Source organism: Hyaloscypha bicolor (genome assembly GCF_002865645.1).
Source record: "Hyaloscypha bicolor E unplaced genomic scaffold K444scaffold_183, whole genome shotgun sequence".
In the NCBI taxonomy this organism is placed as follows: domain Eukaryota; kingdom Fungi; phylum Ascomycota; class Leotiomycetes; order Helotiales; family Hyaloscyphaceae; genus Hyaloscypha; species Hyaloscypha bicolor.
In genome coordinates this window covers 287457-303000 of record NW_020194685.1, presented here as the reverse complement: position 1 = coordinate 303000, position 15544 = coordinate 287457, and the positions used below count along the sequence as shown (strand labels likewise).

Here is a 15544-nt window from a genome sequence, read left to right as displayed (position 1 = left end):
TATCCAGTTTTTTATATAAAGAAGCTATAAAAAGACTTCTAGAATCCTTTACCAGGTTAAATAAACCCGGAACTGCCCTTATTAATACTAGAGAATAGTAAATAAGAATATGGCATTAAACGGGTTATTATAGTTAAGCTAATAAGAAATAGGCTAAAGTATAGAATTTAGTAAGTTAGTTAGGATAAAGATCTAGTATAGTATCTAGTTTTAGTACTAAGTAATAGCTTCCTGGTTTTATAGAGTTTCTATAATAATAATATTAATATATTAGAACTTCTATAAAACCTATAATACTAGCTAGACTATATAAAAAATAATACTTATCTAAAATTATATAGAAATAATAATAAATCTTTCTAGGTTATATAATAAAGATACTAGCCTTTTATATATAATATTTATATCCAAGATACTAGTTTTATTTTGGGAAGAAGTATAGTATAAAATTAGATAAATTAATAGCTTATATAAAGCTCGGAAATAAGCTTATTATAAAAAGAAAAGTAATATTATAATTCCCAGATACCCGGTATCTGAGATATCTTACTAGATACTAGATGCCTCCTAAATATATATAATATGGCTATTTTATTAGGGAAATATACTTGAAATATACTAGAGATATTTAAAAGGCTAGCCTTTTTAGAACTAGTATATTATAGGATATATATATTTCCTTATAGCTTCCTATATTCTAGTTTTCTCTTCCTTAGCTTTAAATTGTTTTTATAAAAGACCTTTTATCTTGCTTTTTAAGCCCTAAATACCGTATTTATAATACTAAATAATAGTCTCTTAGTTTTATAAAGCTTTTATAATAATAATATTTATATATTAGAATTTTTATAAAACCTATAATATTAGCTAAATTATATAAAAAATAATATATATTTAAAATTATATAAAAATAATAATAAATTCTTTTAAGTTATATATTAAAAGTATTTATTTTTTATATATAATATTTATATTTAAAATACTAGGTTATTTTTAAAAAGAAAATAATACAAATTAAATAAATTAATAGCTTATTCTAAAAGAAAAAATAATATTATAATTTATTAGATATCTAGATATTTAGCTAGATATTTAGATATTTAAATATTTCCTAGATATATATAATATAGCTACTTTATTAGAGAAATATATTTGAAATATACTAGAAATATTTAGAAAACTAAATCTTTTTAGAACTAGTATATTATAAGATATATATATTTTTTTATAGCTTTTTATATTTTAGTTTTCTTTTTTTTAGCTTTAAATTATTTTTATAAGAAATCTTTTATTTTATTTTTTAAATCCTAAACCCGTAATAATATTACTATATTAAATAAATAAAATAAAATAATAAATATTATTTTACTTTATTAATTAAATATAATATATTATTTATATTTTATTTATATTTTATTTATATTTTATTTATATTTTATTTATATTTTATTTTATATTTTATTATATTTTTATTATATTTTATTTATATTTTATTTATATTTTATTTATATTTTATTTATATTTTATTTATATTTTAAGTTATAATTCGAATTAGAAATATTAATATATAACTACTAATATAATAATATTTATAAGTTATTAATACTTTTATTTAGTTTCTTTTATTATTATTTATAATAGTACTAGCTAGGGGCCAAAGGAGAGTAGCTATTATATAACTGGTTTTATCTAGCTAGTATTTCCCTTTTTTTATCTCCTTTCCTTCTCTCTCTCCTTCTTCTTCTTAGCTTAGTATTCTCAATATATAGGATTTTCCTGGATTTTTGAGCCCTAGCTATTGCCTCGATCCCGCTATTATATAATACTAAGCTTACTCAACTCGGCCTATAGAGGTAATATAATACTGCCGGCAAAGGACCCGTACTTGTTCTTAGGAAGCAAAGGCAGAATTCCGCTCCTAATATTTAATAGGTAATCTTTCCGAACTCAAAGAAGAAAGATACGTCCTCCAAGACCTAGTTAATCTCGGAGCCTGGCCCTTAACTAGAGCAGATAACGTTCCTTATCCTCCATAACCTAGTTAATCTCGGAGTCTGGCCCTTGACTAGAACAGACGATAACCCGATATTCGGTCCTCTGCCGACTCAAAAGAAGAAAGATTCCCGTCCTCTATAACCCAGTTAATCTCGGAGTCCGGCCCTTAACTAGAGCAGATAACGCTTTCTCGATATTAACGAGAGCAAAAGAACCGGCATCCCCCTCCAAGAACCGGCATCCCCCTCCAAGAATCGGCAATCCTCCGATTTAAAACAAGAGACACGCCAATCGGTTTCGGATTACCGACTTAAAACGGAAGAAACCCGGTAATCGGTTCCAGTTCGCCGATTTAAAACAGAAGCAACTGTCTCACATTCGCCTCTCCCTCGTTCGCCCCTCCCTCGTTCGCCTCTCGTACGGCCGCCCCTTATACGGTACTACTCCTCCGATTCGGACGATTCGGACGATTCTGCCCCAGAGGCTTACATACGACGTCCTCCTGCCAATAATTTATCGTCTGAGGAGACCGAGAGCCGACAAGATCCTGGCGAAGCTAGCTCTGGAGCCGAGTTTGAGTCGGATACGGAGGCTAGTTCCGGCTCTGCAGACGATTTGGACTCTGCGGACGGTTCTATAGACAGTTTCCTGGACGAGCTTGGTTCTTTGGACGGTTCTGGGGATGATTTGGACTCTGCAGACGGTTCGGGCTCTGCAGACGGTTCTGCGGACGATTTTGGGTCTGAGGCTAGTTCTGGAGCCTCAGGTGAAGGTGGAGGTAGCTATTGGTCAGACAGTGACTATTAAAAGCTGGCCGTTTTGGGGGTTTCGTCAAAACCCTATTTCCTTTATATACCTGAATAAGGGCATTCAGATTTGGTTTCCGGGGGGGTAATGTGACGGCGCTGGCTGGGGGCCAAAGGGGGGTGGCTGTTACATGACTGGTTTCACCTAGCTAGCCGGCGTTTCAGTGATTTTAGCTAGTATTTTCCTCCTTTTATCCCCTTTCCTTCTCTCTCTCCTTCTTCTCCTTAGCTTAGTATTCTCAATATATGGGATTTTCCTGGATCTTTGAGCCCTGGCCATTGCCTCAATCCCGCCGTTACATTATTTCTTAAATAAAATTAAAGTTTAGCTTATATTATATAAATTATTATTAATAATAAAGAAATATTATTATAATTATAAATAATTTAGAAATATATAATTTAATTATTTTCTTATTATATAATATATTTTAATTAGAAAAACTTTATTTAATTAATTATTTTTAAGCTATATTTAATTTATAAAATTTCTATTATTTTATTTAAATTCTCAAGAATTATAAATTTATTAAAAACTTAATAATTATAATAAGGTAAGTATTATAATAATATTAAAAACCTTTAATTAAGCTAAAGGCTATCTACTAGGCTAAAGCACTGACTATATGCTAAGTCACGTGCAACCGCACCACGTGACTAGTACCACGTAATACTAATTTAGAATTCTGTCTTTATAAGGCTCAAAATCAATCTTTAGAGTTATTTTAAATACTACGCAATACGTGCGATATATTAAAAGTGGGATAATAGAAGTAAGTTATACTAGAGGGCAAAAAGACTAATGTTGCAAAAATTAGCACTGACCCTTTTGGTCGCTAGGGTCACCCGTACGTGAACCCTTGTACCCGGCTCGTCTGGAAGTTTCACTTCATTTGCCGAGCATTCTGTGGTGGCTGGCCTCTGCTCAGAACTTCACGGCTCTGCTTGATTAGCAATTCATCCTCACGTTTATCCTAACGTCAACTTTAGGTTCATAGTGTCGTGACACTGAAGTTCAATAATCAGGTGATGAACAGTTGAAGATGGAAAGTAGACGGCGTCCTGCAGTGAGCTGTGAAACTTGCCGGTCGCGGAAGGTGAAAGTACAATTATATTCCCCTTCTATCCGGATGGTCACGGTAACATACCACCAGTGCATCAAACCAAATTTGGAACCCTGCCAAAGATGTCAGCGACTGGGAAAAGAATGCGTCACGACAGGGGAGAAATATGAGCGTCCATACTACCACACATCGAAGGAGAAATATGAATTGATAGCGAAAGTTATTCGACATTTTGTTCCGTCGGCTTCCCTTGACACCGAGGGACTTCGTCAGATCATTGCTACCTTCGATCAACATTCTCAAACTCCAGGTCCTTCGTCCGCGGGAAAGACTGTTGACGAAGATGCTCCGTCCCTGCGTCACGTACTAGACGAAGATGATGGCGCAATGCTTGATGATGTCATGAACACACTTCGTAAGCTGCTTTAAGAGGTTGAAAGGACTGATCTGACACAACTAGGTTATGAAAGTGGTTCCAGCTGCGCTGTATTTCACCAGAAGATATGCTCATCAGTGTTGACGAGTCGCTCCCGGCTTTCGTCCGTAAAGACAATGGGACTGAGACGAGAAGGTATCCAGGATGGCCAGATAGTCGAGCCAGTCCGCGCCTCTGAATTGCCCAAAAGAGCAATCTTTGAAGCTGCCGCCAGTCGATTCTTCACGGAGGTCAATAGCGTGATATTCGTGATGAGTGAAGATCTTTTTCAATACCGTCTGGACGACATATACAACACCCGGCAAAACTGTAGTAACTCCTTCCTTGCTATGATATATTTAGTGCTGGCGCTCGGGGAGAGGTCAGAAGTCTATTTCAAAGCGGCTAGCTCACTTTTCGACAAATCCATCGAAGAAGGAAGCGAAGAGAGTGTTCAGGTGGTCATGTTAACGGTATGAGTCTGATGATCACGATACTTTAACAAATCTCTAATAGTCCTAGGTCCTTTACAGGCAAAACCGAAACCAGAGGAATCTTGCCTGGATTCTCTTAGGGACAGGAATTCGAATTGCTCAGTCTCTGGGACTGCATTTAACCGACAAGTTCCAGGGAGAACACTCAGCGTACCGGGTTCAATGCAAAAGAAGGCTGTGGTATTCGCTTTATGAACTGGAACAACTTCTCGCATGCGCGAAGGGTAAACCGTCAGGCATCTCGGAAATTAGCCTGCTACCGGGGCGAGACATGGTGCGTACTGCTCCAGACTTTGGGGCCGATAATAACAAGACTTCAGGAAGTATGTACGAGTCCCTTCACACCCTTGGGATACGGCGCTGCAACAGCGGCGTTTGGGACCATTATTCGTCGCATATGCGGCCATATGTACCTTGGGACTGAAAATCAGATTCCGACGGAGACAACGATTAGCGCCCTTATCAATCAAGTCGAGGTGTGGTGGAATGCTCTCCCAGATTATTTGCGTTATGCAAACTTATCTCCACCTTCGTACTCCCGCGCCATCTCGTACCTTGGCCTCCGATATAATTATGCCTTGATGCTGATCACTAGGCGCTACCTTCTACAGTCACTGTTGTCCGGACATGACTGCGCGCCAGAAGTTGCTAGTCGAACCGAAGTTTGCGAGCGCGCCAGCGATCGTTCGACAACAATATTATTGGGGATGGCGGAGAAGAATATGATAAGCGACTTGATTTGGTTTGACGCCTACTTCATACTTTGTAATAGCATAATACTCTATCTCCAAGGTGTGAGACATGCCTCCTCGTCGACGCACCAGAAACAGATTAGGGACTACATACCCATCTTGAAATCGATGCGAAGATCACTGTTAAGCGAGTGCGCTCTGAAGAGTATGGAGGCTCTGCTGGCCGATCTTGAGAACAATAGTACTTCGGAGTAAGGTACCAATCACTCGTGTTGAAACAGTTGCTAATACCAAATTCACAGAGATCCGTTTACCGGTTTTGGCTGCGGCCCTATAGAGGCATTGGTGGAAACCGCCGAGGATAATCTGATGTCTTTTTTGGATCTGCAAGATGGTTTAGATTACTCAGATGTATTTTTTACAGGGCCATGAGTTGTGCTGCTAGACCCCCAATTAACATGTCCAATGTAAGGGATTCATTGGAAGCAATTGCTCCTAGTTTAATGAATCAAATTATGCAAGAAATCAGCGACGCTGGACCAATCAGCGCTTCAAGCAGTGCAATATATTTGCGTCGCACAACAGATATCTTCAGTCCAGCCTGTGTTACTCAGACCCTGCTTTCAATGGATAAATTTTTATGCTATTTTTTATTGGCATATTATTCCCACATCAACAAAAATTGCACTACCCAAAGAAAAGTAAAGCGGAGACGACGGAGGTGGAATGAGCGGGGCAGTGCGCGGAGCCCGAACCTTGGCATCCGTGCAAGTGCGGGCACCGCGCCATGCAAGCGAGCACAAGCACATTCGAACGGCGGAGCCCGCCACCATTCAGCGAGTGGAGCTGATAATTTCTGTCGTATACTTCATTTCGGTAAGCCTAAGCAAACTTCCACCAGAACTGTAAGTAACCAATTGGGATAAGCTTTGGGGTAGCAAATGCTGCGGAAGGTCCCGTAGCTTGACTCTTGTAGCCCGACACGGAAAAAAGTAAAACGACCCCCCCTCCCCCCTGTGTCGATAGGGGGTGTCGATTGGAGCAGGGGTGTTAATGACTTGTAATTGGATACCCAAGCTCTTAAAAATCTTAAGTTAGATTTTTTAATATAAGTATAAGCTAGCATATTATAACTCTTGTATTATAATTACGTGCTTCTTAACTTATAATAAAAAGATTCCTAAAATCGTATTTTAATTTACGGGAATTTATTTTCTAATTAATAAAATTCTAGTTTTGAGCCTTATAAGGCCCTATAAATTATAGGCTTATTTCTTTGTCCGGTAAGACATTACTACATTAGCAGCCGCACATGAATATTCCTGATTCGGATTATATTCTGGCTGAATTAGAGGTATTCATGTGTGGCCGCTAATGTGGCAATGTCTCACTAGACGAAGAGATATTAGGGACTTATTTGCTAAATTTCTAGGCTTTCTTAAGCTTATTTTTAAGATAAGACATGCGTTTTTTAAAATTATTTAATTTAAAGAGCTATTATTAATTCAAATTTTATTAATTCAAATTTATTTAAATAGCCCTTAATTAGCTATATAAAGAAATAAAACAAGTTTTGAATTATATTAATTACTTATAAAATTAAATTAAATTAAGAAAAAGCCAGAGTTTTGGTATTCCTGTCCGAGCGCCTCTACTTTGGGTTAGTGGCTAGTCTGGCCCCAATCGACACCCCTAATCGACACCGGGGGGGGGGGGGGGGGGGTTTACTTATTTCCCCTGACACCAGTAACGAGCCTGTGAACACAAGTCCGTGTTTTTAGGGCACTTCTCTAAGAAATGAATCCCATAACTATTCTAAGCGCATTTATTTTATCTTTAGAATTAGGTTTAAAGGCATTCTAAACTCGATCTATCCCTTTTCATCGTATACGCTTGAATTATACGAGGTGTTAATCTGTAGTTGTGAAGAAACAGTGAAATGAAGTGGGCGACTTTGGTTTTGTGATGCCTGAAAACATCGTTAAAAACACAGATTCATGTCCGCAGGCTCGTAAGCTCTCGGTCAGATTACATAGCCTAGGAGTCAGATGGCTGGTCGGAGGAAGTTCATAGAAGGCTACTTACGATACCAGACTAGATGTCCCAGATCTGAAGTGTTTTCAAAACTACGCTTATTCACTACATAACCTAATATGATCCCAATGTTCAATAGTTCTATAAAATACAAATACAGTTGTGATACCAATCTATTTCCCGAAGCACCAAAATAATAGACAAGACGACAAACTGAATGGTTCTATTACCTTTCGTCCCCGACAATGGGCCTTCTAACATTTTCTCAGGGCTTCAGAATTTGCAACTCCAAACGTGACGTTGATCCGACCACACGCTTGCTCGTTGTACGCTTTCTCGCTCAGTTTATTTCTCCCCTGATGATCTTTCCTGTTCTGTTTCCTCCACCTCACCCATAATTCGTGCCGCATGCGCCGCATATTTGCACCGTTTTCGAATTGCCGGTCCGTATTTAAAAAAGATGAAGGGGAACGGAACGCATAAAAGGGATAGAAACGCTGGAATTGATGAGGCCCAATGAATGCCTAGCTTGGTGAACCTGCGGGAATAATTAAGCCAGTAGAAGAGAAGGACGAAAGGCGCTGGAAAGCTTACATGTAGCTGGTGAAGAGGGGGAACACTGCACCGAAGACCGAACGGAGAACACTATTAGCGGCTAGTACCGAGGCCGTGTATATCGTGTAGGCGTCAACAAGGTAGTTTATAATACCAAGAAAGACTAGAACCATGCCGAACCCGAATGGAACTGTGGCGATAGTGCAAACAATCCAGTGGATTGATGGGTAATTTGTCCACGCGAACCTTTTACAAGAGAGTGGGTTAGACAGTGCTAACGCAATTTACTGTGGAACGAAGGATAACAAGTGAACTTGACTTACCAGAAAGCCCCAGTGGGAGAAATATAGATCCAACCATAACAGGAAAAAGGCGTTGCTCAGGCGGTGCCCCACGACTAGTTCTCTCAGCGGCTTTGATATAGCTACACGTCTTCAGTAATTTTCCAATCTAGGTAAGGTGAGATAGAAATGTACCGCTTATTCTCGGGAATGGTATATATAACAGCCAAAATCATGCCGACGGCCACACCGCAAAAAGGTAGACCTCCGATGCCCGCACTCCAACCCCGATCCCGCTGGAACACAATAGGAAATGCTGCGAACATCATATAGAGAGTCCCATAAACTACATGCGATGATCAGCCAATGCGCAGTGAAAAGAATCCAGCAAGAACATGCTCGAGGATTGAGAGGCACAAACTAATTGCCATATAAGTTGAGAGCAAGAGCACAATGGGCTCACGCAAGAGGAGTGCCCAGGGGCGCGCTAAGGAAGTTTGAAAGACCTGGCTTGTCGTTCTCTTCTTCATGTCGAATTCCAACTTGCTCTTATATATTCTCCCTGTGATCTTGCTTAACTTCTTCGCACGCATTGAAAGCAGGACCGGTGGGTATGTCTCTGGGACCATGAGGGTGCACAGGATCCACAAGGTGCCGTTGAAAATGGCCATCAAACCCATGATCCATCTCCATCCTTCAGCCTCCCCAACAAAGCCACCAACGATAGGTCCGAGAGTAGGCCCAAGAAATGGAGCAGCGGCAAAGAAAGCGGTCGCCAGTCCACGCTGCTCTGCCGTGAACAAATCCGCAATGACACCTCCAGCATTTGTCAAAGGACTGGATCCGAAAGCACCAGCAAAGGCCCGCAGGGAAATGAGGGTTTGGATATTCTGGCTTCCAGCTGCGCCCGCACACAGGATGCTAAGTACTCCATAAGTCGCTGTGAACACAATTTGACGACCATATAGTTCTGAAAGAGGTGCCCAGAGTAGAGGACCTATAGCGAAACCTAGGACGAATAGTGATACACCAAGCGTGGCAACCTCTTGATTGACGTCGAACTGTTCTATAATTTGCCGTATGCCACCGGTATATGCAGAGGAATCAAATGTGACACCAAACGTGGCAATGGCGACGAGAATAGTAATGGTCCATTTTCCTAAGGTCGGGAAGTTGCGTGGGTTGCGAGGATCATTGTGTAGAAATTCGACGATATAAGGGTCTTCCTCGGTGCCTGATCCTGAGTATTGATGCTCAAGTACTTGAGGGGTGATATGCGACTGTGATACGACAAGACGCAAATGTGCGAGGAAAGCTGCTTCTGTGGCCATTTCGGTCTTGAATGGGACTTTGGTTCCCGACAGTACTATGAAGAAAGAGAAGAAGTACACAAGGTAGGTGAAGCTCAAATCTCCTAGGCAATCCGGGGCAGCTCCATTACTGTTATTGGGAAGGACGCATCAATATACGGCCAACAAATTAGTTGCCAGCCTGCGTTTTACATTCCCAGTTATGCAGGCGACCTCGGAGATCGGTATTTGGTTGTTCAGCTTCGGGGGCCGGTCCCAACCCCACCATCTCGAAATCCGTCGCGGCCGGCAGGGCGGACTCCGCCTTATTGGGATCTTGCGACACAACATTAGCTTTTGTGCTCTGCACAATTTCTATGTCCTTTTCTTAGTAGCCCAGACCTTTTAGAATCTATTGCGCTGGGAGCAATATGGAGGTGCAAAAACGATAAGATTGAGGATTAATAAGGCCTAAATAACTAAGATATAGGTGGAGTGAGCTTTAAAACAGGAGAGAAAGAGTACAAAGCTTCGTGCTTATATCTATTAGCCTTTGGTAATATGAGTACTCCAAAGCACGTATTCTTTGTATATTACAAATTAGCTAATATAGCAAATGACTATATTAGTGAGCGTTAAGAAGCTCCGCAGAGCATTACAAATGAGAGTAGAGAAGACTAAATTAGTGGTGTAGCCTGGTACTGGAAGGAATAGTAGGCTAGCTAGGCTAGTGTACCACCAATTCAACAGAATTGCCAGACTAATAGGAGTGGAAGCGGGGGCAGTATTCCCACTACTGCTGGAAGGGTGACCAGCGCCTGAAGTTCCATAGAAGCCACCTGAAATATGGTATTCCATTATCAACTTATTAATAACACCACAGGTTCAGCTTTCCGCTATGGCCCGAACCGACTCTTCTTCAACGCCTCAAGTGGCCTTCAAAACATCTACGGCTCCGCGCCAATGTTCGCAAATCTGACTCCTCCCACTGGTTCTCTCTTCCCATAAGAGCCGGTGTTTTCCGCTGTGGTGGGGATTTTACCCCTATTGGTCACGTGGTTCTGTCATGTGACCTCCGGACGTCCGCCGTCCGCAACCCGCTTATATATTACCTCTCTTTCCTTCACTGTTTTAGAATCAACTAACCTTTACTCTCTAATTACACTTCTCGTATACTATAGTCCCATGCTATAAAAGCTCATTCTACTTTATATATTACTATTTATTTTATATTTCTATTATATTATAATTTTTAAAAGCTAGTATTCTTAAAAGTATAGGATTTTAGTATATTTATTTTCAAATAAAGTATTAAAAAGCATAGATAGGTCTCATAATAATTAGTATTAATATAGCTATAGTTATTAATAGTTAGATAAAATAGTTATATAATATAAAGATAATTAGAAATAATAAATAATAATTATATAATCTTATATTATATAGATAACTTGACTAGTAGCTAGTCTCTATTAGGCTTAGCAAATTTAGGAATCATATATTAATACTATAATACTATAATTCTTATTTCTAAATAATAACTATTTTACTAATTTATATAAATAGTATTTTATAATTATATAATAGTATTATATATTTTTAATAAACTAATACTAATTAGTTTATATTTAGATTAAAATAAGATTTATTTATATATATAGATTAGATAATAAGAAGATTTAAGCTATATTTATTTAAGATTTAATTTCTTAAAAATAAAGCTATTATTCTATATTAAAAAGAAAATAACTATTAATTACTTTTATTTATAATTCGGTTCTATAAAAAAGAAAAGGCACTTAATCTTACTAAGGCCCGACTAAGCTATATTAAAAAAGGGAAATAATAGTTGCCTTTATCTATAACTCGGTTTTATAAAAAGAAAAAATATTACTTTTTATTAATTATTAAATAGTTAGTTATTTAATTATCTAACTATTTTATAAAACTACTTTTTTTTATAAAAAAACTATTCTCTTTATAATTACCTAAATACCTGAAACTCTTAAGCTTTAGAACTATTAAGTTCTTTCGAAATCTCGATATTTCATTTCTTAAATTTCACTTTCTAAATTTCTTATTATAAACGAAATTTTTATCTCGAATATAATAATTTCTATAAATTATCTATTTTATAAACTATTTTCCTTTTTACGAATCTATTTTTTTTTATATAAATTATTATATCTCAAACTAGATATAAGCCTATAAAATATATAATAGCGGAATCTATTATAGTAAATAATTCCTTTATTAAATTTATTTAATCTAATTAATTTATATTTATAAGAAATAATAATTATAAGAAAATAATAATAAAATAGAAATATAAAATTAATCTAGATACTATTATAATATAAGAGATATCTAAGTTCTTAGATATTAAATTATTTTAATATATTTTTTATAAAATAATTAATAATAATTTTTAGAAACTATTTAGATATAACTTTAAGAACTTTATTTATTAAGGGAATTTTAATAAACTTAAACTTCCGGAAATACTATATCTATTATACTCTGCCGCTTTATTAGTAAATTTAGCGTCACGTGACAGTAATAACATATACGGCTGGCTAGTATTTAGAATACTAAAGCTCTTATACTTATAAGCTTTCTTTCTTAGTTTAGAATTCTCGGATTAAGAGCTATTTTATTTGCTTTTTAACTCCAGAAACCCGGTTTTATAATATTATTTTAAACTTATTTTTGTTTCTATAAAGGAAATAAAATTATTCTTATATCTTATATATAAGTACGATTTTTACGGCAATTAATAATAATACTATTAATATATATAGTTACGGAATTATATATCTATTAAAGAAATTAAGAACTTATTAGACTCTCTTTTATTTCAAGTTTATAATTTCTTCTTCTTTTTTCTGAAATACTATAATAAATCTATCTTTATAAACCCAGATTACAAATGTAATTACCGAGCTTTAAGTAAAGGTTTAATATTAAGCTAAGATTATTTAGTAATAGGGTAATAGTCTTCTCTTCCTATAAGCTCGCTCTTTTATAAATATGAAGCCGAAATTCTCTCTTCTATATCCCGAAAAATTTAATAGCCAGATTTATAAGTTTAATACCTGGCTTCTTTTAATTAAGGCTAAGCTATAAGTTAATAATAAGGCTATTAGTAATACTATTACTTAGTTCTATTATATTTACTTTAATCTAGAATCTTATATTCAAGTAATGGTTTTTTCCTAGCTTTTCCAGGCTAAAAATAATTAAACCTGGTTCTATCTCTTAATTCTTAACTAGCTCTCTTGTATTTACTCGAATCCGAATAAGATATAAAAGACAGAAAATAAGCTATATTCTTTTAAGTAAGGTATTAATTCGCTTTATATATTTATTACTAATTTTAAATATATTCTATATAAGAGATATAGGCAAAAATAAAATAATATTAATAAGATTATAGCTTTCTATTAAGAATTTAATACTATAATTAAGAATAGACTAGCTTAATAGCTAAATTTCCCTTAAACCTATACTAAGTTTATTGAGATAATATAATAGCTAGCTAGATATTCTAGTATATATAAATATCTAGTTTATAACTCTAAAAAAAAGCCTTATTATTTAAAAGATAATACTATAGATATATTAACTATTAATACTATTAGTATAATTACTGAGCCTTTATAACCCCTCTCTCTATAACTCTTCTTTCTATAACCCTTCTTTCTATAACCCCCCTTTCTATAACTCTTCTTTCTATAACCCTCCTCTTTATAATTCTCCTTTTTATAACTCTCCTCTCTATAACCCTCCTCTCTATAACTTTCCTTTCTATAATTCTCCTCTCTATAATTCTCCTCTCTCTTCTATATAAATAATTAAATATAATCTATAAGCCCGGCAAAATACTAGCTATTTTATAAGCTAGGCAAATATATATATTATAAAAATAATAAATACTAGATAAAGAACTATAATATTTAATTATATAAAAAGAAAATACTTCTGCCAGAACTAAAGATTATAATAGGTAAAAATAGTAGAAAAGTCGGAATTTATATAATTAATAATTCTAATATTTTAATTAAATTTTATAGCCCTTATTCTAATTCAGATTTAAATTTGAAAGAATTAGTATATTAAGAACTAGTAGAATATATAAATAAGAGATACTAGAAGTAGAATATATAAGAATATATAAGATTATATAATTTATAGAAGCTATAAAGGGCTTATTTTTAATATTTGAAATGAGTTTTCCTAAAAAGAGAGAGTAATATTATGCTCTGCCGCTTTACTAGTAAATTTAGCATCACGTGACCGCGATAATATATATAGCTGGCTAGTATTTAGAATACTAAAGCTTCTGTATTTATAAGCTTTCTTTCTTAGTTTAGAATTCTCGGATTAAGAGCTATTTTACTTGCTTTCTAAATCTAGAAACCCGGTTTTATAATAATACCTATATAAAATTCTTTAATATAGTAATATATATATATAATAAAATATTAATACTTTTATTATTATAACTATTCTATTTTCTATTATTAAGGAAAATATATAATATATTTAAATAAATAAGAATTTATTAAAAGCTAGACTAAATCTTATAAAAGAACTAATTCTATTAGGCTTTATTATTTTTATAAAAAACAAGTATTTAGAATCTATTATTTTTAATAGTTTTATATTATTATTATTTCTTTTTTTTATTATTATATTCTATATTTTTATTAGATTTATATACTAGTATAAAAGCTCTAGAAATAAATAATATACTTTTACTAGCTTTATTACTATTACTATAACTGTGAAGGCCCGTTCGTTAATGCGAGCGGTTTGGGAATCGGGGCTAAGCGAGGGGCCCGATTCGCTAATAAAAAGGCCTAATTTTGAAACAATATATAACTTTCTAATAAAAGGTAAACGCTGAATTTTAATTAAATAAAGGACATTAATACTTATAAGAAACTTAGATATATATTACTTAGATTAAATTCTATTAAAGATAAAAAGATTTAATAATTATATATTTTAAAAAACTGTTTTATAATTAAAATTATATATAGTCCTAATAAAAGGTTTTAGCTAAAATTACTTAAATAATATTACTAATTAAATAACTTTTAATAGATCCTACTAATAGAATTTTATTAATTTATTAATTTAAAAATATTATAATATTTTCAAAATTCGCTCGTATCCGACCTCGGATTTATGAACCGGAGTTCGCTTAAGTAGGCAATTAAGCAATCGGGCCCCTCGCTTAGCCCCGATTCCCAAACCGCTCGCATTGACGAACGGGCCTTCACATAACTATATTCAAATATTTCGTAATTACCTTTTTTGTTTTTAATTATAAAATTTATTAGAAAAGTTACTAAGATCTATATTAAAAAGTAAAAATATAATAAATCTAATAGTAGTTTTAATAATAAACTTACTATTTTCATTAATATCTATTAATATATAAAGCTTTTATAAAAGATATTAATATAAGCTTTTTTACTATATTAAAGAAATTAGCTTAAACTACTTTCATAATAACTAGGTCTTTTAATATATATATAAAAAGATTTATTTTAATATTTATTCTTTTTTAAAAGCTCTAAATTCGAATACTAAAATTTAAATAAGTGAAATACTATTATATTAGCTTTTATAATAATTGAATTCCCGGAAAAAACAATATTTAAAACTATTTAATTACTAATTAATAAATTATATTAATTATAATATAATCTTATATCTAACTTATAAAATACTAAATTTCTTTATAATAAAATTATTATTTCTTACTAAAATTACCGAATATATAAATATATAATTTTAAATCTTTCTATAAATCTCGGCTAGCTTATTAATAAACTCTAGTTATTTATTATTATATATAAGAGTAAATAATAAACTAATTTCAAATTCTTTTTTATTAATTAATAATAC

At 34.0% G+C, this 15544-nt stretch overlaps 3 protein-coding genes across 3 annotated transcripts; 2 read left to right on the top strand and 1 right to left on the bottom strand.

Moving 5' to 3' along the window:
- Positions 1-2375: 2375 nt before the first annotated feature.
- K444DRAFT_621505 (uncharacterized protein) lies at positions 2376-3046 on the top strand (the record flags this gene model as incomplete). Its single annotated transcript, XM_024881924.1, is given in 2 exon segments — positions 2376-2906; positions 2918-3046. A coding segment is annotated over 1 exon segment (212 nt), but the record flags the coding sequence as incomplete, so codon positions are not given.
- A 706-nt stretch (positions 3047-3752) lies between these two features.
- K444DRAFT_669938 (uncharacterized protein) lies at positions 3753-5989 on the top strand. Its single transcript, XM_024887576.1, has 6 exons — positions 3753-3904; positions 3956-4280; positions 4326-4753; positions 4803-5048; positions 5095-5717; positions 5769-5989. The coding sequence occupies exons 1-6, from the start codon at positions 3845-3847 to the stop codon at positions 5896-5898; spliced, it is 1812 nt and encodes a 603-aa protein (XP_024727027.1). The 5' UTR covers positions 3753-3844; the 3' UTR covers positions 5899-5989.
- A 1856-nt stretch (positions 5990-7845) lies between these two features.
- K444DRAFT_546536 (MFS general substrate transporter) lies at positions 7846-9667 on the bottom strand (the record flags this gene model as incomplete). The annotated part of the gene is made up of 5 exons (XM_024876232.1): positions 7846-8038; positions 8095-8301; positions 8375-8479; positions 8532-8682; positions 8758-9667. The coding sequence occupies 5 exons, from the start codon at positions 9665-9667 to the stop codon at positions 7846-7848; spliced, it is 1566 nt and encodes a 521-aa protein (XP_024727026.1).
- Between the last annotated feature and the right edge of the window lie 5877 nt (positions 9668-15544).

Bases quoted from the DNA above. Each gene is read 5' to 3' on its own strand.
- K444DRAFT_669938 (XM_024887576.1), top strand. From the start codon at position 3,845: ATGGAAAGTAGACGGCGTCCTGCAGTGAGCTGTGAAACTTGCCGGTCG. The intron at 3,905-3,955 runs GTACAATTATAT...ACATACCACCAG, and splicing joins GCCGGTCGCGGAAGGTGAAA to TGCATCAAACCAAATTTGGA. The intron at 4,281-4,325 runs GTAAGCTGCTTT...TGACACAACTAG, and splicing joins TGATGTCATGAACACACTTC to GTTATGAAAGTGGTTCCAGC.